At 52.3% G+C, this 22,836-nt stretch overlaps 10 protein-coding genes across 10 annotated transcripts; 4 read left to right on the top strand and 6 right to left on the bottom strand.

The window, feature by feature from the left end:
* Positions 1–122: 122 nt before the first annotated feature.
* PV08_06840 (uncharacterized protein) lies at positions 123–1,175 on the bottom strand (the record flags this gene model as incomplete). Its single annotated transcript, XM_016381173.1, has 2 exons — positions 123–931; positions 1,013–1,175. 2 exons carry the CDS (start codon positions 1,173–1,175, stop codon positions 123–125), a joined length of 972 nt encoding a protein of 323 aa, XP_016234275.1.
* Positions 1,176–1,657: 482 nt separating this feature from the next.
* PV08_06839 (phenylalanine-tRNA ligase) lies at positions 1,658–3,283 on the top strand (the record flags this gene model as incomplete). The annotated part of the gene is made up of 1 exon (XM_016381172.1): positions 1,658–3,283. The coding sequence occupies one exon, from the start codon at positions 1,658–1,660 to the stop codon at positions 3,281–3,283; it is 1,626 nt and encodes a 541-aa protein (XP_016234274.1).
* Positions 3,284–7,498: 4,215 nt separating this feature from the next.
* On the bottom strand, positions 7,499–8,341 carry PV08_06838 (uncharacterized protein; the record flags this gene model as incomplete). The annotated part of the gene is made up of 2 exons (XM_016381171.1): positions 7,499–8,002; positions 8,063–8,341. 2 exons carry the CDS (start codon positions 8,339–8,341, stop codon positions 7,499–7,501), a joined length of 783 nt encoding a protein of 260 aa, XP_016234273.1.
* A 465-nt stretch (positions 8,342–8,806) lies between these two features.
* Positions 8,807–10,429, bottom strand: PV08_06837 (uncharacterized protein; the record flags this gene model as incomplete). The annotated part of the gene is made up of 9 exons (XM_016381170.1): positions 8,807–8,929; positions 8,987–9,150; positions 9,256–9,363; positions 9,410–9,475; positions 9,521–9,618; positions 9,664–9,897; positions 9,941–10,102; positions 10,149–10,271; positions 10,320–10,429. The coding sequence occupies 9 exons, from the start codon at positions 10,427–10,429 to the stop codon at positions 8,807–8,809; spliced, it is 1,188 nt and encodes a 395-aa protein (XP_016234272.1).
* Positions 10,430–11,847: 1,418 nt separating this feature from the next.
* PV08_06836 (uncharacterized protein) lies at positions 11,848–12,375 on the top strand (the record flags this gene model as incomplete). The annotated part of the gene is made up of 2 exons (XM_016381169.1): positions 11,848–11,896; positions 11,948–12,375. 2 exons carry the CDS (start codon positions 11,848–11,850, stop codon positions 12,373–12,375), a joined length of 477 nt encoding a protein of 158 aa, XP_016234271.1.
* Positions 12,376–14,094: 1,719 nt separating this feature from the next.
* PV08_06835 (uncharacterized protein) lies at positions 14,095–14,572 on the bottom strand (the record flags this gene model as incomplete). The annotated part of the gene is made up of 4 exons (XM_016381168.1): positions 14,095–14,193; positions 14,259–14,340; positions 14,400–14,433; positions 14,500–14,572. The coding sequence occupies 4 exons, from the start codon at positions 14,570–14,572 to the stop codon at positions 14,095–14,097; spliced, it is 288 nt and encodes a 95-aa protein (XP_016234270.1).
* Positions 14,573–14,890: 318 nt separating this feature from the next.
* On the top strand, positions 14,891–15,382 carry PV08_06834 (uncharacterized protein; the record flags this gene model as incomplete). The annotated part of the gene is made up of 4 exons (XM_016381167.1): positions 14,891–15,034; positions 15,084–15,099; positions 15,157–15,232; positions 15,289–15,382. The coding sequence occupies 4 exons, from the start codon at positions 14,891–14,893 to the stop codon at positions 15,380–15,382; spliced, it is 330 nt and encodes a 109-aa protein (XP_016234269.1).
* A 483-nt stretch (positions 15,383–15,865) lies between these two features.
* Positions 15,866–16,394, bottom strand: PV08_06833 (uncharacterized protein; the record flags this gene model as incomplete). Its single annotated transcript, XM_016381166.1, has 2 exons — positions 15,866–16,000; positions 16,062–16,394. The coding sequence occupies 2 exons, from the start codon at positions 16,392–16,394 to the stop codon at positions 15,866–15,868; spliced, it is 468 nt and encodes a 155-aa protein (XP_016234268.1).
* A 405-nt stretch (positions 16,395–16,799) lies between these two features.
* On the top strand, positions 16,800–20,703 carry PV08_06832 (uncharacterized protein; the record flags this gene model as incomplete). The annotated part of the gene is made up of 3 exons (XM_016381165.1): positions 16,800–17,008; positions 17,057–20,301; positions 20,360–20,703. 3 exons carry the CDS (start codon positions 16,800–16,802, stop codon positions 20,701–20,703), a joined length of 3,798 nt encoding a protein of 1,265 aa, XP_016234267.1.
* Positions 20,704–20,995: 292 nt separating this feature from the next.
* On the bottom strand, positions 20,996–22,303 carry PV08_06831 (uncharacterized protein; the record flags this gene model as incomplete). Its single annotated transcript, XM_016381164.1, has 1 exon — positions 20,996–22,303. The coding sequence occupies one exon, from the start codon at positions 22,301–22,303 to the stop codon at positions 20,996–20,998; it is 1,308 nt and encodes a 435-aa protein (XP_016234266.1).
* Between the last annotated feature and the right edge of the window lie 533 nt (positions 22,304–22,836).

Below are 22,836 nucleotides of genomic sequence, written 5' to 3'. Positions count from 1 at the left end.
AGGCTAGAATTCGTCATATGTCCAACATCTATAATGACTCGACCCTTGTTTATCTTCCCGGGTGCCGAACCACACATACTCACATGAATGCGCAACGCCATGTCACAAAAAGTAGTCAAAAACTAAACAGTGGGCTCCTCGATGCCCTTCCACCGGCGATAAAGTTTCTTGTGTTGCTCGAAAAACACCATGGTACATATTGTCTGTGGACCCAAACGTATGAAACTCGGCACCCACCCGCGGAACACCCACAGCATGCCTTCCTTCCTCGCCGCATCCCTGAGAACTTGCAGGATGCTCGTCTTCGCGCCCGCACTCATGACTCTCGTCTTGACCACATCGACTGGCGAACACAAGGTGGTCGCGACGAAGCCGGCGGCAAGAGACGCCGTAAAGTGTGTTCCGAAATTGTCCGACATGCCCAATCGTCCAAGACAGAATTGCTTGAAGACGTCGTAGCTCGCAAGTTGCGAGGCCGTCATCAGCAGGGCTCGGGTCGAGTTCGCCTCCACTCCGCGGAATAAACTGGCCACTCCTTCTTCGCGAGACATTCTTATTATCCCGTCAAGGGCGTGGTTGTAGTTGCGGCGGTGCGCGTGCGGTTTGTTGCCGTCAGACTGCATGCGCACGTTGAGGACGTCGCCCGGGTTGCCCGCGATGCCACCCAGCAGGCCTGCGACCGAGGACATGAGGACGAGTTGGAGGAGCGACGGGCGCGGTGCAGGGTTCTCGGGGGTGGGCGCGGGAGCAAATCTCGTCTTGAGGTCTTCGTACACGCCGAAGCGCACGGTGGAATAGGTCAGTTGGCGCAGGAGGGCGCCGGAGAGACCGGCATAGAGTCCCAGGGGTCCGTCATGCCGCAGAATATGTGTGAATGTGCTGATGGTGGTTGTAGGCGCAGAAGACGGGCGTGTCTGCAGGCGTACCTTGACTATAGTATAAGTTTTGAGTCAGCATCGGGTTCCGCGAACTGTGCGCAGAAGGGTTCGGGCAAGGCGCGGAGACGGCATACCCAGGTCTAGAGGATGGGTGACTACCGCTGCCATTGAGGCAGCGCTGCCACCGAACCAGAAGGGGTAGTGTATGGCCGCATTTTTGGTTTGCTGCGGCTTAGGCTTGGGAGAGGGCGTCATCTCGTCGACGTTTGGTCGGGGAACAGGTGCTGGTGTCGACATGGCTCCATTCCCAGGATGCCTCTGGACCGGATATGTACAGGGAGAATAAGAAGGGGCCCCGTGAGGGAAAGAAGAGTCTCAAATGAGCGACACGGCCCTGTAAATGAGTGACTAAGATAACAGCAATAAAGATTTGAAGCCGTCGAAATAATTCCAGTCAGTACGAGACTTTTGCCCGGTGACGAAATCTTCCTGTTCCGAGATGTCGGTTATATTAAACGCCCGAGGCGTTTGTGTGTCTGACACAGGATGTTGTACCTCAGTCTGCACGGGGAACTCGTTGTCTGACAGTTATTTTCCTCTTCGAGATGCGATATCGGTTTCGAGATGCAGGACTAAGCCGCACACAAAGCTCGTTGCATTTTCGTTTGTAGACAAACCCTCCGCATCTGTCCGCAATTACTTTGGCAAGCTTCCATCAAACAGACTCCTCGTTCTCCTGGACCATGCATTGATCAAACAGGCTCGGCAACTCCCATCCGATGCAGCTCCTCAGGACTGGTGCGTTCCTGAGGGCAGCTCGTCTCGCAAGATTCACCGTCGTCCAAGGCCGAATAGCTCCTTCGGCTACAACCTACACTCGCACTCCCTTACGATGGTCGAGCTCTCAATCTGCTGCTGAACAACCGCAGCAGCAGCCCTTCCCTGAGCAATCGGTAGCGGATGCCAAAGAGGTAGATCCTGCAAAGACTGCAGAGTCAAAGAGCGATGGACAAACCGGGCAACAAAAAACTATTGCAGGGGCACCCTACATCTTGGACAACACCACCAATGTCACGGACTCGATCCTCAACTTGGTCGGTCGCAACCTCTACGAGCACCCAGACCATCCAATCTGCATCACTCGGAAGCTTATTGAATCATGCTTCCCTGAGCCCGACTACAATCACTTTGTCATGTCCGACCCCGTCGTGACGGTCAGGGACAATTTCGACGTGCTAGGCTTCCCAGCTGACCATCCAGGCCGGTCGAGGACTGACACGTACTATGTGAATTCTTCCCATCTTCTTCGCACACATACATCCGCCCATCAACATGCTGCCTTTCAGGCCCTCGGTTCACAAAGACGGACAACGGGATACACCATCTGCGCCGACGTCTATCGCCGTGATAGTATCGACCGCTCCCACTTCCCAGTCTTCCATCAGATGGAGGGCGCACGGGTATGGAGTCTCGATCCACGCATCGACTCGCGATATTCTGCGCAGACTGCTCGGACAGCTAGGATAGCCAACCAGCTTAGAGCTATGCCTGCAACATCTATCATCGTGGAAGACAACGCGACAAACTTCTCTACCGACGTGAACCCCATGCAGCCGGAACATGACCCAGTTGATGTAGAATTGGTTGCCTCCCATCTGAAGCGCAGCCTTGAATTTTTGATGGAGAATATCCATAACGCTGCACAGCAGTCCCTTCCGCAATCGGCCCGCACGCCCCTACAGGTTCGCTGGGTCGAGGCGTATTTCCCATTCACGAGCCCGAGTTTTGAACTGGAAGTCCTCTGGAACGGTGAATGGCTGGAATTGCTTGGCAGCGGTGTTGTCCAGCAGTCTATCCTCAACAAGGCTGGCTTGACGCGCAGCATAGGATGGGCATGGGGCTTAGGTATTGAGCGATTCGCCATGCTTCTGTTCGGCATACCTGATATTCGTCTGTTTTGGAGTACGGATAAGCGATTTCTGCAACAATTCTCAAGTGGCAAGATCAACAAGTTCGAACCGTTTAGCAAGTATCCTCCTTGTTACAAGGATATCGCCTTCTGGATCAATCCTGCTCCAGCAGGCGCCAGCCCTCATGGAACAACTCCTTGGGGGTCCGCAGCAGCAGCAGGTGGAGATGCGACGAAGGCGAATCCCACAGAAACACAGCCAGCGGCTTTCCATGAGAACGATATCATGGAGGTAGTCCGGGATGTGGCGGGCAGCCTGGCCGAAGACGTAAAGCTCGTTGACGAATTTATCCATCCGACCAGTGGAAGAAAGAGCCTGTGTTATAGGATCAATTACAGGAGTCTTGAGAGGACCCTGACGAACGAGGAGGTCAACAGGTTGCATGATGAGGTTGCCAAGCGAATGAAGGCTCAGTTTGGCGTTGAGTTGAGATGATTGACCCTCTGCTCATCTTCTATACTCCGCCCATTCTTGTCTTTCTTCGTAGCGTCGGACAGAACAGCATCGTGTCAAAGCTGGTCCTCTGCGGACCCAACCCATTATTTGAGGAAATTGTACAACATTTTTTTCTTCAGCTGAAAATGTTGCAGCGTTTCTCTAGTAAGTCTGGCCCCCTTTTTGTTTTTTCTCGGCTTGTTACTTGGGTTCGATGATGAATTGCCAAAATTTAATATGTTTCAACCCCATATGACGGTCTTTTCGACTGTTTGATTCTATTGTGCAACCTCTTACCTCAATCTTTTCTGAAATACCCCAAGATTTGTTGAGCTGTGCTGTCCATTACACTTGTCTCTTACGCCATGCGAGACTGGGGCTAACGGAATCATCTCTATCAATAGGTTCAGCAAGCGACAAAAGGTGCGTTGTAGGTTCGGATGATATTGGAGTGCATCGAGCAAAGTGTACGAAGATCAATATCAAAATCATGTATCTATAGATAATAGTGTACAACCACCTAATTTTGCCCAGCCGAGGGTCCAGTGTAAGGAAACCAAAAGTCCCAGCTCAACAGTGTCAAAACAACAAAACATGGCAAGTCATCAAAGTGTAGTGGATGTTCGGGGCGTTGCTCCTGAAAGGCTATATTTACTGAACCAAGACGGTTTGCATATCTAGATACCTACCGGAGTTATCAAGCCAGTGTCCGTATATAATCTCTTCTCTACCGTACGTCCTCTTCGCTGCCAATTCGGCGGGCATGAGAGACGTTATGTAATACTGATACCAATGAGATACCTCCTCATCTTCAATGTTTTATGTTCGACGTCCGAGGTTCTATTGATTGATTGATGAATTGCTGATCGAGTAGATGAGCTGGATTCAAATGAACGGTTGAATGGGGAAGAGAACCATAATGTTTATGTCGCTGCTTGTTCGTAGGAGGAGATTTCTACGGTGTGCGCCGCGGGGGTATGTTTTCATGTTCGCATGTTCGCATGTTCGCATGTGGAACCGAATTGTGCTTTTATCACATACCTCTTTCTCCATTCGGAAAGGGGGAGCAAGGCACTCCACGAACGCACTCACGTTCACTACTCGTAGTCGAACAATAGGTGACGGAGCTCGAGGAGGACGGCCCCGAGCCTTGGTTTGTGAAGTAAAGATTTTGTTTGGAGGTAGCATTCCTGCGTTCGTGAGGTCCTGTAGCAATTCGTGATATCCCAGCGCCGGCCGTTTGGACACTTCCCCCCCCCAGCTGGACAACGGCAGTTCAAATCACACCGGCACATTCTGGCGAGCGATTGCTTCCCGCTTCTCTCCTTTCTCCTTTCGGGTCGAGGTGGTCCATCCTCGCCAGGTGTACGAGCGGTGTACTGAGTACGTCGTCACCGAGATAACGACCGACGGTCCAGATGCAGATGCGGAATTTGATGCATCATCTCTGCAAATGATAATGGCTGTTCCTCCATCATCATCGTCGCAGGTCTTATGTGAGCGGGCCCGTCTTTTTGCGTTGGGGTTCCGCCATGAACCTCTCGACGATTCTTCTTCCCCTTGCATTTCCAATCACTGATCTCTTGACAATACTTCTCGATATCGTCCATAGAGAAAAACAAAGACGTATTCCCTAACGTATGTCGACCTTGCAGATTGGATTGGGCTTAGCGTATATGAGTGTGTTCTTCGTCACTGTGAAGTTCACGCTAGGCCCAATCCTCTTTTCAAGGTCGACATTGTCGACCTTGAAATGTGCTTTAGGCCTAGCGCGTATGAATGTCTTCTTGTCACTGTGGATTCACGTCGACCTTGCAGAGTGCTTTGGGCCTAGCGTATATGGACGCCTTCTTGTCACCCGGGGCCACTACCGGATTGCTACTCAGGTCGCGCAAGCAATGGGGAAAGAACCAAGTCGCCTTTTGCACGAGGAGCTACAAAGCCGGACTCTCAACGGACTGTCTACAGTCGAGCAGGTAACTTAAGGAGGGAGGTTTCCGGCCACGACTAAGCCATCTAACTTGCTGTAGTTTATACAGCAGTTCCAAAAGGGCACTTGATGTGCCGATGAGGTGCTGCTGCTACCACTGCACTAGCCAGTAATCAGAATGTCCCCCTGTCTCTGCCACTCGGGCTGAAACTATTGAGCTGCTCCCACGGTGTATGGTGATCCAATTCGTCCCTCCTGCTTTCGTGCTAGGCCTAAGTTGCTGTTTGATGCTCTCCGGCGAGAGAATTGTCCCATCGTAGGCAGGTACAGTCGAATCGAGACGAGGTCTCGTCCGTCGTGTCTCTTCTCGCGACTGCACTGCCGACTTTGCTGCTGCTGCTGCTGCTGCTGCTCCTCCTCCTTCTTCATTTAACGTGCATCGCCTTCCTTCTTGTGATCCTGCCGTAGAATCAAGTCTTGAACTGCTCTTCTATTCTTTGCTCTTCCTTCGTCTCTCCCCATGAACAACTCAGCTCAGGAATCTCTCAACAACGGCCTTTGCATCGGTATCTGTGGGTGCATGGTTCGGTCCTTTTCCCTTCTCCTATCTTCGTCATCCTACTCCGTATACTGTCAAATCGGTGTTCACGTTGCCTTGTAATTGTCTGCACCTGCTTCGTCGTACATCGTCAGGAAGCTTTCGAGAACCTAAGCCAGGTAAGCACCACAAGACACCAGAACAGTTCCTTATGCCAAAGAGCACTTGACTAACAATGCCCTAGCCTTGCTCCCTCCAAGATATGCCTCCAGTCCGTCGATTTCCATCGTCTCTGTGCAGATCACTTGCCGTGTTTGAAGTCAGACATGCCTGTTGACACTCTAAGAGTGCCATCAAGAGCCGGGATGCATCATCCTCCAAAGGACACAAGTCTTGGTGGGTTCAATTCCCACCAACCGATGAAAGTGTCGAAGGATCTCTGAACCCTAGGGCAAGGATGAAGCACAGACATTGGAGGCTGACCCTTTTTTAGGTCTATACTTGTCTTTGGAGTCAGAAATAACAGTCACATTCCATCATCCTCCCAAGAAACAAGTCTTGGTGGGTTCAATTCCCACCAGCCGATGAAAGCGTCGAAGGATCTCGGAGCCATAAGGCAAGGATGAAGAACAGACATTGGAGGCTGACAATTTTTCTGCCAGCTCGGGTCATTTAATACCTTTTGCCTTGGCCAACGTTACAGGCAACACAACAATGCCGAGCTTCAACTCAACAGCATGGTTTGGTCCTTCCCAGGCGGGGGGCGGGTTGGGGGAAACGCTACAGCATTTGTCTTGCCTTCGATGACACAGACTGGAGGTTAAGATTTGTTGAGCTTGCAGGCAAGGACCAACTTCATAGAGATTGGCTAGGTGTCATGTAGGTTTGTAAAAATGTTTGGTTCAAAGTGTTGAAACCTCCGTTCCAGTAGCGAGGGACGTGTGGTAGATTCCCAACGTGGCAACTCTTGAGTCGGTTCCGCCAAGTCACCCACCATTCGTTTAGAAATTGGCGATGTCAAGACCACCGAGTCAAGCAGACGATATGATCTTTGCGATGGATCCTCCCATTTTTAGGAGATGGCAGGTGTTAGACTGGTAGGTAGTAAGGGAAGTGAGGTTGACGTTCTTTACATGGGGTGGTGCGGGAGTAAAGCGGCGTGATAGTCGGTGTTAGTCAGGGAACTAAACCCTTCTTCAGGAATGACAAGCCCGGGGTATACACAGAGTACATATCTTAGTATCACAGTATAGCTACACACACTATCCGAAACACAGGCACGTCAATACTCCCAATATCCCCAAACAAAGACGGGACATGTTAGCCGTCAAAAAGTCTCTCGCGTGTTCGTGTCCATGGCAGCCGCCGCAATAGGAGTGTATCGCCTTTCTCTTCTTGAGTTGGTCAACGGAGAGTTCCTGTCTCTGAGAGTTCCAGGTCTTTTAGTTCATACCTCGCGGACAGCCAAGCTCATAGTAAACAGCAGAGAGTGAGAGTGTCGATGTAAATTAATGATTGTCTTTACTTTTGGTACAAGGAACAGACCGTACACAGGATTCATGCGTATGTCGTCGATCATAGGGTCATATGGTGCAGAACCTGGATGATTTTGCTTTTGTGTTCTGGAGATGCGGGAGTGGAAATGATGTCGTCGTCGTTCCAACCGCACAGTCACGCTGGGGTTGGGAAGAGGGTACGTGTGGTGTCGGAACTTGGATGAAATTGCAAAGCATCATCAAAGAACGTCTCATGAGTTCTTGACAACGCCGACTTTTGCGGCTCTTAGGACTCGGCCGTTCAATTTGTAGCCTTTGCTCTGAGTGAAGAAGACCTCGCCGTCCTGCTTGCCTTCGACCTTGGCGAAGAAGGTCGCCTCGTCGGTGTTGGGGTCGAATTTCCGCCCCTCGCCCTCGAGAGGGTCGAATCGTTCGATGCCATGCTTCTTCAACGTGGACATGAGAATGCCTTCCGTCATCATGAGACCGGCGTGCAGGTCGGTCAGATGCTTGGCTGCTTCCGAGGTCGACTCCGACGCCGCGGCGGCATTGGCGTCGGATGAGGACGTGTTTGACGTCGTGGCGTTCGCGAGAGCTTCTTTCGGCACGGCTGTCAGAGCCCGGTCGAGGTTGTCTATCGAGTCAAGGAGGTCTGTGGCGAAGCGCTGCAGGGCGAACTGCTTCGCGGACTCGGTCTCTCGTTTCGTCCGTTCTTGCAGGTTGCGGTAGTCGGCGACAGATCGGAGGTATTTGTCCTGGTGCTACAGTCAACAGTGCCCTCGGGGATTCCAGATGGGAACGCCATCGGCAGGTACCTTCAAGTCAATGATTTCCTTCTTTGCCTTCTCTAGTTCCTGCTTCGCCGGGTCTTCTTTGGTCTCGGGTGTTTTTGTTTCTTCGGATTCTTTATCGGCTTTCTTGTCCGCGTCCGTCGACTGCCATCTCCGGCCTGTTCTGAAGGAGTATGACGCCGGTAGGCAGGGTCGAGGAGATGCAAAGGGGGCGGAAGAGAATGGCGAGCGTCGTACTTGAGACGGTGCTATTAGAGCCTCTGAAATGGAGCGAGATTGTCGCAGGATCTGTTTACGGAACATGGTGTCAACGGTATGAGAGACGGGAGGAAACAAAGACGAAACGACAAAGTATGGTATGGCGAAATGTATTGCTTGGTGAACTTGAGACTTGATTCAGCATTGCACACGACTTCGTTCGAGCTCCGATCGATAATTTTCTAGAGCTTCGCCGTACATGCCTGTTGTGGTTAGTGACCGAGGCTGTGGCGACGAGGCTGAGAACCCTGACTCGGGGGGTGCCCGGGAAGCAGCCTCAGCGCCTACACGGTACGAGTAGGGGATGAAACCAAGACGGCTAAACGAAGGCATGATGCCGTATGATTGTGCACAGGTTCTGCTTGCAACAGCTACTTTCAGGGGATATGATTTATTGAGGACAAGAAGGCTTTCCCCAAATCGAAACGAGCGTCACTGAAGGCCCACGACGTTCAAATCTACCTCTCTCGGAGCTTAATGCTCGTTGCGCTGATTTACGCCATACTCATCCTAGAAGAGAACAAGAGCCGAGTTTTCAAGCAGCTTGGGTCCGGTCGCAGAGATTAGCTCTGCGGCTATGCCCTTTATCGTGTCGGGATTGTCAATTTCCCAGTCTTCCCAGCCTCGGATGTCCTGGAAACAAGTCACCTATTCCGGTCATGATAAGAGTTCTTGAGCAATTGTGCTTACCTCCAGCTCGACCAAACTGTTTCTCACAACCAGCTTCCAGTGGCCCAAGTCAAGGTGTTTCACTTCTTCCTTGGTCAACGTTCCCGGGATGTTGTAGTCGAACATGGAGCCTTCCGGGATCTCTGCATCCTCCTCGTCGCTTGGTGCGTCGTCAAATTCAAGATCTTTATCGTCATCGTAGATTTTTGATCTTTCTTTCGTGGTGGCAGTATGTCCAGCAGTACTTGCTGCAGTAGGATTCTTAGCTATTGTGTCTTGAGCTGGGGGACTGTTCTCGGCTGCTGTTTGCAGGTCGTGCGACAATGACACATATGGTCTCCTATCGAGTTCTTGACGATAGTGTTCATCAAAAAGGCACCACTCAAGGCTCTCCGGATCTAAAAAGTTATACAAACTGACCTGCCATGGCTGGGGAAGACTTACCAAGTATGTAGGTAGGACGAAAATTGACCTTGTACCGCATTTTGACACATGAGTGAATGTAGTAGCCTAATGCATGGTAAGCCAAGCATAGCAGTACGATCGAAAACTTACCCATGTAATAGTACTCGTAGCCTGATTCTACAGCCATAGCAATTTCGCGAAGAGCACTCAGCTTGCCAAAATCCCATTGCTGATAATCAGGATCATAACTACGCCGTCAGTGGCTGGGTAAAGTTTGGCAAACTTGCACTTACAACAAATAGACCGAGCTGACAGCATGGGGCAGTAGGTCCAGGACTGCCACCGCAACTAGCTTGCCATCTAATCGATAGCACTGATGGTAAGATCCTAATTTCAGGGTTCTGCCGTTAACCTTGAGGATCTTACGGTCGAGTCCACTGCAGAGAAAACGAGTAAAGTCCTTCTCTTTCCATCTCGACGGTGGGTCTTTGTGTATCTGCATTTGATATCTAAAGAATACGTCGTACCTAATGGAGGTTAGAGGAGCTGGACGATGGATGGTTTGCGTACTTTTCCTTTGTGCAGCTGTCGCCTTCGAGATTCACTTCGAACTTGTGAGCCGGTTCAATAGGTTTGCCAGTCTTCTTGTTCACTGGGCGCTGTACAAGGTTGTATTCAGCTCTATGCACAGCTGATAACAAGTCGAATTTGTCTCGATTTTTGCGCTTCTCTCTGAACATGTCAGACCGAGTCAGCGGTTAGCAAGGGTACAACATACTCTCGATTTTGAGGACACAACCTCGCCGCCTGACGCTTGTACTCCGGGCCGAGTATGAAGGCATTGAACCGGTTTATTGCCTGACGGTGATCTTTTACGGGCTTGTACTCAGACGCCTTGAGTCTAGGTTGATCAGCCTGCGGCTATTTCGACGTAGATGGACTTCTGTACCGGATGGTGTAGTGCGGACAGCACGACCGGACCAAGTCTGGCTTATAGTACAGAGTGCCTGATCTTCTCCAGCCTCTGTCCATCAACTCCTGATAGTGATCAACTCGCATGTTGTCACACGACATATAATATGAGGCGCCTAGAGGGTCTGTGAGATTCTACGACCATGATCGCCGGCAGTTCCCTACACATCTGCAGTCCGAGTACGGAGGGGTTGACTTACTTCCAGTAGCATTTTTGCAATAGCCACAGGAGTTTTTCCTTTGGTAGCCTGGAATTCCTGATTAGTGCACGCTGTTACTGCTGACACCACGCTGTGCGACAAGGCTGGAGCGAGGCGCAATCCCATCCTAAGCAATGTGATAATCCGCCTTGACTCACCTAGTGGCTTTAACAGGGAGATTTCGTTTGTCATGGCGTGGGCGGATTGCTTCCCAACGAATGCTTGACTCCAGGTGGAATTCCGGTCAAATATGGAAGATCTACCAATCCCATCGGCCTAAGAGACTTTGCAGCAAGACAGTTACTGATAACCTGAGGCGTCTGGGACGTTTTCCAGGCAAGGATCGAGTGATATCACCTGACCGGGGCACCAGCCTGATGGCCTGGGAGGCACCGGCGACTCGAGAATGACGAATTCGAAGTTAGACTGATATCAATATGAGCCAACACACAGGCATCGCAGAGTGGGATATGAACACAAGATCCACTGGGCAGCCAATGAAGGCAAAACTCGGCGGCGCAAGACCCCTGCCAGAAACCCCCACAGAGGAACAATAGGCGCTCGCGTGAGCAGCACGGATGGCGAGGGAGGTGGTGGGATGTCTGGCTTGAAGATGCGGCGCATAGACCAGTGTTAAAGTCGTAGCTGGGCACGTGTGTGCTTGTCGTGTGCTCCTCGACGGGACGAGCTGATGCGAGCTAGGAACCACTGCAGGTCTTCGCTGGGGCAGCGAACCAGACTGCGGCCGGGAGTGCTTGGGGGGCAGTTGATGTGGCAGGTCGAAGTGGGTGTCCGTAAGGTGTACAGGTAATTATGTCGGAGCTTACATATCTGGACAATACCTGGCAGGCACGAAAACGACGTTACCGCCGCTACTGCTATTTCTTCACCTCGTGTCCACCCCAGAAACTAACCTCTTCCAACTTACCTAGCAAACCGCTTTCTACAAATTATGGCTGTTTCCGATCTCAGACTGCTGTGCACGTCAACTCTACTCCCTCAGCCCCGTTCTACACGGGACTGAAGGCCTCGAACCGTCCAACTTGCGCTCTATCGCAAACCGCTTCTCTTTCAGCGCAGTCATGGCTCCTCTGTGATCCTCGCTCGCCTCTCTTCTCTTCACCACCACCCGAGCAACGTCCGCCTGCATCGGAACAGCTCGAAAGTGTTCCCACGTGCTCTCTCACCGTCTGTTTCCATCGTTCGTTTGTCTACTACCTGGCCCCGACCCAAAGTTAGAAGAAGAAACATCGCCTTTCCTTTCCTCAGCCGGCGGCAGGTCCCCGAACCTGTTGTCTCTCCACCATGGCTAAGAACCTATCCATGACATCTCGTACCGGTAACGGTAATCAACGTGAGTTACTACCCTTGTCCGTCCGGACTCACCAAGCTAAGTGTGTGTCAGGTTACGGCTCAAAGGGCGAGAGACTGGTTGCCGGAATTGTCCCTCTCTCCCCAGACAAGACTCAAGTCCTTCTCATACAATCCACGCATCGGAACAGCTGGGTACTTCCCAAAGGTGGCTGGGAGCTAGACGAGGCTACCGCATCCGCAGCTGCTCAGAGGGAGGCCTGGGAAGAAGCCGGAATCATATGTAGGGTCGAGAAAGACCTAGGACATATCCCCGACACGAGACCAACGAATGCCGTCAGCAAAAATGCTCCAAAAGCAAGCTATCACTTTTTCGAGGCGGTTGTCACCGAAGAAAAGTCAAATTGGCCCGAAAAACACAAGAGATCTCGGCAATGGTATGCCTATGCTCAAGCTGTACAGCTTTTGCAGACGCGCCCGGAATTGCTGGAAGCCCTGCGACGCAGCTCGATGAAAAAGTAAAAGCATACAAACCGAAACAGGACCGAGAAGGCAAGGTCGTTATCTTTGCATTGCTCCTGTATTCTGCTACCATCAGAGGCCGTATTACAGTGCCGAAGCCTGGAGGAGCTTGGCGGATGTTGACCTTACGAGCATTAGCTCAGATATCAATAGACTATTCATGAGGCAGTCGTCCCCTTGGTCACTGTCCAAGAATGAGAGAACGCCTGCCCTACGCCTGCATTCTCCTTACATCCTTCCCATGAACTTCCGGCCCCGGAGATCAAAGGATATGTGGACTAATGACATTCCCATCAAGCACCATGATACTGATGAAAAGAGCATTCTGATCTAACGAAGCCAGCGAATATATCCGCTCCTATGTCACCTATTGTCGACGTACCAGCGAGTGCATATCTACGAGAGGCTATAGGACCAATCGATGTAGATGTGACCATTGCTCCAGGCTTTGATCACGTCGATCTATACGATTCCTTGCCTTCCGGCCATCTCTCCTCATACATGATGTACTGGTCTGGATTCCTTTCGCAATTGGAAAACCGTGACTACTACGCGGCCGCGCGGACTACTGTGCAAGACGATGTGCTTGGAGCTTTTTGTTATCAACTACTGCGAAGAGATTCTGGACGGTGCTTTGCCATCCTGTGATTCTCCACCATCCAAACAACGCAACCAGACAATTCTGAGTCTAACAACAGAACTTCAATGTCAGGCCCTGCATACCTAGTTACAGGTGGAGTGCATCCACATATCGCACCCAAGATTTGTAAACTATTCTAGATGAGCATGGCTAACTCTACGCTGACCTAGGTAGGCCTTCAAGGAATACCCTTCCTAACAATATTGTGGCCCGCCCTTAACCGGGCTCTGGTCGATTCATGATGTCTTGTTCACCTTGCTCTGACCTGGCTGTGTACTTGTCCTCGCCAGAGCACGTGAACTGTTGAACGGATCGCTCATGGGCCGATTGCTCCAGGCTCAATGGCAGCTCTATCAAAGTCATCAAACGAGTCTACTCGGCATTCGTGACGGCAGACGTTTCTGATTTCAACCTCTTGGTGCAGAGCTTAGTCCATTGCGTGAGGCCATCGATCAAAGCCATGCAATATTCTGGAATGAACCGAGCCATGCCTTGTGATGAGCAGAGTGCGGCAGCGCATTCGGCTTTTATTTGCATATGTGCATCGCGGACGTCTACATTAGTCATTCACAGCCCGTAAGACTGCGATGTATGAGAATGTAAAGACGGGGCACATGAGTGTCCTTGGTAATACTTAGTCTACATATCGAAGTACGGTTTGAAGGGCCGCAAGGTCTGACAACTCGACAATCCATCAAAGCCAGGTATCCGAGTGCCCTGAGAAATCCGGCATGCAGTTCAATGTAGAGTCTGTGACCATCTCCGCTCTTTAAATATTGGACTGAAACTGAAACTCAGAAAGAGGCAATTAAGCTACGAGCTAGATCTTGACCTAGGATTGCTAATGCGCAGTAATGCTTGTCTGAACGGTCTCATGTGGCTCTGTCCAGGTCGTAGGACTCTACAATTCGTCAATGTCAGTGCAGCCAGCTCCTCACATCCAGGTTGTATTTCACGTAAATGTTCGACGGAATGGAGGGCAAAATTTGAGCTGCCATTCATGTCTATATACAGTGCTTGCTCTTCTTTCACCTCAAGCGACCCTGTACTCCACCATGACTATGGAGCGGCAAATGTGTTTAATGCTGCAGGTCGACTGGGAAGTTTCCAGCTTCGCGTTGATCGTCCCATCTGCTGACCCAGTAGCCGGGGCAAAGCGAGCGGTATGCGATAAAGAACTAAAGCAATTGTTATCATGTGCTCCCTCTTGTTCGTAGAAGTCTTTTCAAGGGCGTCATCGTACCTGTCTGCACGGTTTGAAGTCCTCGCCCTTTGCTAGGATACACTTGTGGTAGTCGACATAGTTTTGCCAGCAATGCTTTGTTCTGGGAAGCCTCATTAGCGGATCACGGTTGGATGTACGGATGGGACGATCGGAACGTACTGGTTTTGGTTGGGGAATCGAGCATCGTAGCCAGCTGTGTTCAACGTCAGAAATGGCCCTCAGACGCAAAACAGCATATGCCCAGCAGGGTAATCCGTACCAGTAACGAACTTGAAGGGCTTGGTGACGTTTCCTCCAAGCTCCTCAGGGTCGGGAGTCTCGATTTCGACCATGTTGGCGGGTGGTTATAAGAAGTGTAGCTGGTAGGCGAAGGGGTGATGGATAGTGGTTAGAGGAAGAGGAGACTGGTGTGCGAAGTCAAGGGTAGCTCGAATGTTTGGGACGTCGAACGATGCATCACCTGAGGGAGCTTTCAATTCGGAGGTTGCAGAATCCCGCCAAGGCCAGCAGGTATGGCGGCACTCTGATTGGCTGATGGCCCGGGCCAGAGCCAGAGCTTCTTGAGCACCTGCGATTTGAACATCATTGAATCTCTTCGCACTCAGACCGCGCATTCTCTGTACACTCTCCACTCCTCCACGTCCGCCGCGATGAACACCGCAAGACTCATGAGACTGCAGCCCTTGCGGGCAGCTGCTTTCAAGCAGCCAGCTCTCCGACAGCCCGTCCTCCGCCAGGCCCCTCTCAGACAAGCCAGACCATTCCACAACTCCCGGGCCATGTTCAGAACAAAGGTGAGTGCTACAGGACTCGAGAGAAGAGCTGTACTGACACACAATCTAGGAGGATGACCAAAGTGGTGGGTGATGAGCAATGGAACTGACCCCGTGGACGGAATTGACCTGGCTTCTTGCAGCGCACACCATTACCCAAAGGCTTCGCAGCCTCAAGAGGATTCCCCCAGAGCTGATCCCTCTCGGCGTCGTCATCTGGTATGTTTGAGCTGCATGTGGCGCCCGTAATTTACCAGCAGCTTACATCTATGCAGTTTCGCCGTCTTCGCCGCTTGCTTTGCTATGACCAGAAAGCTGCTTACCGACAAGACTCTCCGCCTGCACAAGTCGGCTCCGAAACAACATTAGGTGCGAGGCAAAAGTAAATTGAGAAAGGTGCTGCTGTTTCAGGAGATCGAAAAGGAAAGCTTCCAGACTGTGGAGCAGGGAGAAGTCCAGACGTCAAGGATGTGTATATATTGAATCAGAATGCCGACGGTGATTTCTTTGGACTGCTATTCTAGTCTTCTGCAGGGCCCCATCACTACTCTTCGCGTGTCCAACGTAGACACTCTGGCGAAGGCTCCAGAGCCATGCTTCTGATGCGTGCGTCCACCCGACCCAAGCTGGGAATACCGTACCCTGGACTGTCACCGGTGACGCTGGTGTCTGGCCGAGTGACTTAGTTTGCCCAGATCAAGTCTCGGTAGTCAAGGTCTGTGCCTTGTCCGGTCTTTCTTACCGCTACCGAGTTTCTCCTTTACTGAGGGGTATTGGGTCTACTTGTAGTTTCGTTTGCCTCGTGGAAGTCAATTTTCCACATTGGCGCCGGTTCATAGCACAATGCTTCTCTCACTCAGGTTTTGGACCTGCCACATCAAGTCCTTCGAGTCCCTGCATGGGATCCTCGGGACGTTCGTTTCTGGACTGCTCGACAGCCTCCCTGTCTTCATTGGCGGCACTGGCATATTTGGCAAGATACCCTTCCTACAAAGTATTAGCGTCTGGTCATCACTTCTTGCCATACTAAACTCTAGCTCAGACATACCTGCTCCCAGATGGCTGTAGTGCTTCCCAGGCCAGCGTCTCCAGTTTCCTTCCGGTCAGGTTTCGCCAATGCCACCTTGATAACTCGCCCATAAAGTTCGCTCTGGTCCATGTTGTCGATGGCTTCTTTGGCATCCGCTGCTTCTTCGAACTCGACATAGCCAAAGCCACGGTGCAAGTCCTTGGATGACGGGGCCTCTGGTTTCGGCAGCGTGATGTCGACTATTTCGCCAAAAGGAATAAATGCTTCGGAAAGTGTAGCAGCCGTAACGAGCGTCGTGTCCAGCCCGCCAACGTAGACGGTGCTATTTGGCCTATTCGATGTCTCGGCCATGATTGCAATGCCACCACTGCCCTCCGCGAAACGTAAAAGCCTAGAAAGCAAGACCCGAAAAAGAATTGAACTTTCAACTCAGCGGACGAGGAAATTTCGATATCACGTGGACAGGGAGCGTTAGCGCGCGAAGCCTCGACGGCCCGCAATGTTCAGGGATGACGCTCGGGCCAAGCAAGGAGGACATTTGGTGACTTGTTGCTTGTTGAATCTGGAGAAACGACGGTGTCCAGATCAAAAAGTTGCTTGCACTTGAAGGATGATTTGAGTCGAAGGGACACTTGTTGATTAGCATTTCGGATTTAGCTTCTGCTTGTGCCTCGATTTCGACTACTGCATGATTCACTGATACTTTGTTTCATCGTTCTCTCCTCTCTCCCTCCCACACGAATCCGACCGTCCATCATGGTGCGCCTCAGGGAGATCCCGCGCACCGCGGCCTTCGCGTGGTCTGCCGATGCCAATGCACCTTGGATAGCGACAGGAACAAAATCTGGCGCTGTTTCAGTCGACTTCAGCAACCAGACCTGCCTGGAGCTCTGGGATCTCGCCCTCGACAGCCTCCAGCAGGGTCAGGAATTGCAGCCGGCCGTCACACTCCCGACATCGTCAGGGTATGTAAATTTCCAACCGGGCGTGTGATCCATTCTGACGTGCTGTAGGTTCCACGACCTCGCTTGGACGCCGGCACAAGAAGGTCGCAAGAGAGGGATTATCGCAGGAGCTTTCGAGAGTGGATCTCTCGGACTCTGGGATGCGGACAAGCTCATCAACGGTGCTTCTGATTCAACCATCTTCGACAAGCCCATACACACAGACGCTATCAAAGCACTACAGTTCAATCCAAAGATCCCAAACTTCCTCGCTACGGGAGGCGCCAAAGGAGAATTGTTCATCTCCGATCTGAACCACCTCGATTCACCTATAAGACTAGGAAACCCTGCCGCTCGGGGAGACGACATTGACTGCCTGGATTGGAACAAGAAGGTCTCAAATATTCTGGCTACCGGGAGCAGTGGTGGCTTCGTGACAGTATGGGACATGAAGACGAGAAAGGAGAGCTTGACGCTCAACAACTATCAACGAAAGCCAGCCAGTGCGGTTGCTTGGGACCCTGAGAAGCCCACACGATTGATTACAGCTGTGTCTCTAGATCAAGAGCCGGTCATTTTGGTTTGGGATCTCAGAAATTCGAATGCTCCCGAAAAGGTGCTAAGGGGACACGACTCAGGAGTCTTGTCCGTTTCTTGGTGTCCTCAGGATCATGATCTATTGCTATCCTGTGGCAAAGACAACCGGACGATCTTGTGGAATCCACAGTCCGGACAGGCGTACGGTGACTACCCTGTGGTGACGAATTGGACATTTCAAACTAGGTGGAATCCGCACAACCCTAATATGTTCGCGACTGCTTCCTTCGACGGCAAGCTCCAAATCCAGACCTTACAAAATACAAACCCTAGCAACACCGAAGCCGACCAAGGTCAAGTTGGGGACGGAGAAGACTTTTTCTCGCGGGCCCAAACACAACCCCAATCATCGTCTTTCTCGCTACCCAAAGCGCCCAAGTGGCTCGAGCGGCCCGTCTCTGCCTCATTTGGCTTCGGTGGCAGGATCATAAGTGTCCGCCAAGCAGATCCAGGGAAATCAAGGTCTTCAAAAGTTTGTATCAGCAAGTTCGAGGTTGATTCTTCTGTTGGAAGTGCGACTGAAACCTTTGAAAATGCTCTCAAGACTGGGGATCTCAGCTCATTGTGCGAACAACGAGCCTCAGCAGCAAAGACGGAGGAAGAGAAAGCTGACTGGAAGGTTATCGAGACTCTCGTGTCCAAAAACCCAAGAGAAGAACTTGTGAAGTATCTTGGCCTTGCAGAGACTTCGGAAGAGGTCGCAAATGGTGTCGAGGAAAGTCAAGATACTGGGACAGAGTCTACGGAAGCACCAGTCAATGGTACTGCCAAATCTCATAAGCGATTTCAATCTATCTTTGCTAGCTCGGCAGATGGTGATTTTCTTTCAGAACTTGCAGCAACCAAGGGCACGAAGACTAACAATCCTTTCCAAATTTTCACTGGTTCAGAATCACCAGCCGATCTCAAGATTACACGAGCATTGATCCTGGGTAAATTCGAAAGAGCACTGGATGTCTGCCTTCAAGAAGACAGAATGTCTGACGCTTTCATGATCGCTATCTGCGGGGGCGAGGCCTGCATCAAGAAGGCCCAAGAAGCATATTTCGCAAAGCAATCCGATGGTCCCAACTACCTCAGATTGCTGGCCTCTGTTGTCGGCAAGAATCTATGGGATACTGTGCATAATGCCGAGTTGTCGAACTGGAAGGAGGTCATGGCCACTCTTTGCACATTTGCCGACGAGCAAGAATTCCCTGATCTTTGCGAAGCTCTTGGTGATAGAATTGAAGAGCAGTCCGATGATCTGTCGCCTGTCGCCCGGAAGGATGCTTCGTTTTGCTTCTTGGCAGGCTCTAAGCTGGAGAAGGTGGTTGCCATCTGGATCAAAGAACTTAGAGAGCACGAGGAAAGCGGAGCCGCAGACTCAGACGCCACATCGGCCTTCTCCCTTCACGCTCACGGCCTGCAGGATTTCATCGAGAAGGTGACAATATTCAGGAAGGTCGTTAACTTCAAGGACGAAGAATTGGCCAAGCCAGGGGATTGGAAACTTGAAGCGCTCTACAGCAAATATCTGGAATACGCCGATATTGTGGCAAGCTCTGGCCAGCTGGAAGTTGCTCAAAGGTACTTGGATCTACTCCCTTCAGCATATCCCGGTGCCGATGTTGCGAGGACTCGACTGGAGAAGGCGAGGAAGAAGCCAGTGGCCCAGCCTGCCGCCACCACGGCAAAGAACAAGCCTCTCCCTGCGATGTCTGCATTCCAACCACCAACATCCACCTTCACTTCTGCAACTCCTCCCGTGGCAACTTCATACGGCAACGCTCAACCTCAACCTTCAAACCCGTATGCTCCGCCGTCAGCTACCGCTGCACCTGCCAATCCATACGCTCCAGCTGGCGGCTATCAGCCTCCCCAACAGATGCGCGTGCCACCTGGTCCTCCTCAATCTTATGGTATGCCACAGCCGCCTCCACTGCAACCCCCACCACGGTTTACTCAGTCTCCGTCAATTCCACCACCGTCACAGAATAAGAACATGGCGAATTGGAACGATATCCCGGAAGGCTTTGTGAGACCTCCACCATCAAGAAAATCCACCCCTAGCGTGCCGGTGCAGCCTGTGTCCAACCCATACAGTCCAGCCCCTGCTCAGCAACCCTCGCCTCCTATAGCAACCCCTTTTGGATCGAGACCAAGTAAATCGCCTCTACCCCCACCACCAAAGGGCTCAGCACCACCCCCCCGGGTGTCTTCACCTCTTACCGGTGGCCTGCCACAAACTCCGATTGAGAGGCCAAGTTCCTCTGCCGGTAATGCATACGCACCCCCAGCCGTCACCTCGCCTCCAGTGGGACCGCGTATAACGTCACCTCCCATTCCCAGAGGCCCGTCGCCATACAACGCACCACCCTCGCATGGCCCTTCAGCTCCGAACCGCTATGCTCCCGCTCCTGGCTCCCAACCGACAGCAGCCCCTAATTCGCGACCTGCAATCGCCCCACCGCCTCAAGGCTCGTCGTACACCACCCCACAGCCTCCAGCGAACCCGTATGCACCGTCACAGGCACAGCCACAGGCTCGTCCAAGCCCTTACGGCCCTCCTCCAACTTCTCAAACCCCACAACAAACATCAGCGCCACCCTTGCCTACGCCATCGCAGCAGTTCATCTCTAGCCCTCCGACGGGAGGTCCCCCACAGCAAGCCCAACGCCCGGGTTCTGGAGGGGCTGAGAAGCGTGCTGCTGCCCCTCCTCCAGCCCGCAAACATCGTGAGTTGCAGTTCTTGTAGTATCAGTCGATGACAGTTTCTAACTACCTTGCGAACAGCCAAAGGTGACCGTAGCCATATCCCGTCCAATGCACAACCAATCTACGAGATACTCACAGCAGAAATGGCGCGTGTCAAGGCTCGAGCGCCGGCCAGCTTCGAGCCCCAAGTGCGTGACACCGAAAAGAGACTCGACATCTTGTTTGAACACCTCAACAACGAAGATCTGCTTAAGCCAGACACGGTGAATCAGATGGTACAGTTGGCAAGTGCCCTGCAGAGCCGCGACTTCCAGACAGCGAGCGACATCCAGATGGATGTCCACACGAACAAGGTCGAAGAGTGCGGCAATTGGATGGTTGGCGTGAAGAGGTTGGTCGGTATGTGTCGGGCCACCCCTTGAGGTGATGTCGATGCGATATGAGGAATGTGATCACGGACGGTGTGCCATGTGAAAGTGTCGTCCTCGGGGAAAAATGTCGAAATCCCACGTCGATGACATGGGGAGGAAGGGGGTAAAGCGTTTACATATATCTCTGATACAGTGATAGAAAATGACGAAGATCCGAGTATGACGATTGATCTACCTTAAATTTAAACAAAGAAACAAACCAACAGAGTAGTCGCTCTCCCGCGCTTGTCGTAGGTAGAAGAATATGGAATACATAAATCGTATTGACAATTATCTATGTACGTTATCCACCTGATCTTCCAGCGCCAGGCATGGCGAACGGAGCGGCAGGTCTCGCCGTGGGGAAATTCCTCGAGCTCAAGAAGGCACCCTTGAGGGCGCGGATCTCGGCCCTGAACTTCTGCGCCTCGTTGTCCGAGCCCCTTTTCGTCTTGTTCTTGTCCTGCATTGCGCCGCTGCCGCCGGGGCCTCCGTAGCCCGTACTCGTGAACGAGGGTGTGCTGGCGGTGCCGAAGTCGGTCTGGAAGGGGTTGTAAGTGTTTGACATCTTGTCCAGCACGGCCTGCATTTCCGTCATGGTATCCTTCAGCCGGCCCTGCGAGTAGCGCGAGTCCGTGGAGCTGAGGAGCGACGAGAGCGTCGAGTGCAGAGAGCGCAGGCGCGTCGACTGGCTTGCGGTCGGGTCTTGGGCGGACAGGCTGTGATGGTCGTATGGGTGGGATGTGAAGGACGGGGAGCGCGAGCGGGGCGGCGACGTCTGCGTCGCGATGTCTCGGTGGAAGAGCTCCGTCGGGTCAGAGTCGGAGTAGGAGACATCAGACATGGCGTCTGACGAGGATTTGAGCTTCGAGGAGGAGGAGGTGGTGGTGGTGGTGGTGGCGGCATGAAGAGGAGGGATGTACGGTACGTGCGACACGGTCGACTCGAGTTTGGCGTTCAGTTGGGCCAGGTCGGCGAGGGCCGTCGAGGCCAGGTCGTGGCGCGCAGAAGTCAGCGTCTCCAGCATCGGCTCGACTATGTATGTCGAGGCCGCGTATGTGAGCGTTGCGAGCCCCGCGAAGCCGTAGGCTGCATTGGCGAGCCGCGAGAATGTCACCAGCGGAGGAGGCTTCTGGGGTTGGAGAAGAAACTCGGGATATGTTATTATAGGTGGCACGTCGCGTTTCGAAGACGAGGACGCCGCAGCGCTATTTGAAGAGGGCGAGGGAGTGGTAGACGCCGTGGTGGTGTCGGAGTGTGGTGTGGTAGGTTGTGTCGTGTCGTGGACTGTCTTGATCTCGCTGGATGACGGGTCGACAGAATCCTCGAGGGATGACCCTTTCTGGTCCGACGAGAGAAGTTGTTCTATTTGATCTGAGGTCAAGCCTTTCTGTTCTAGAAAGGCGACTTTGCGCTCTCGGGGGGCATCTCGGATTGAGTCGTCTTCGAGGAATTTGCGGGCTTGTTCGACGACAGGTAGATCTGACGAAGTCGAGGATGAGGTAGAGTCGTCTGTCTCTTGATTGGAGCCGCTGGGCTGCTGCGCATCCGTGGCCGACTTTTGTTGCCAGGCCGGTATTGAAGGGCCTTTCCTGGGGCCCGTATCTGCCATTTTGTCGCCGGTCGAGGGTCAAAGGCGAGAGCACTCGAAGGGAAAGAGATTGAACAGCATGCGCCGAAAGGGCGATAACCACTCGATGAACGATGAGACCAGCCTCGGCTCATGGGGACATGGAGAGCCAATGCAGAAGTAGTATAGTTGGCACCGCCACAAGGCCAAGCACGGTCAAGCCACATCAAAATAAAGCACCCGGTCCTCGTCTGGAGTGTCGACGTTGCTTTATCAACGGCAAGAGGGTGTTGGGGTAGAAGCTCGCATTCTAGGACATCTATCGCATCCTATCAACCTCGCTGGAGGCTGATTCAACGCACTGAATGCAACATAGCTGGGAAAACCGAACCTGAAATCCAAAGGTACAACGACCAGCAAGACCTCAACCAGGGATCAACCGCCACGAAGCAGAAGACCGGCTGCCGAGCCCAAAAGAAGCCAGGCCCGATAGCCGATCCCTACAGAAAATGACAGATCGCAGCCGACGCGTGCGACGTCAAGTCAGCGATGTAACTGACGACATCTCCGACGAT

Source organism: Exophiala spinifera (assembly GCF_000836115.1).
Source record: "Exophiala spinifera strain CBS 89968 unplaced genomic scaffold supercont1.5, whole genome shotgun sequence".
In the NCBI taxonomy this organism is placed as follows: Eukaryota; Fungi; Ascomycota; class Eurotiomycetes; order Chaetothyriales; family Herpotrichiellaceae; genus Exophiala; species Exophiala spinifera.
Note: the sequence above shows the minus strand (reverse complement) of the source record. Positions and strands in the feature narration are given on the sequence as shown.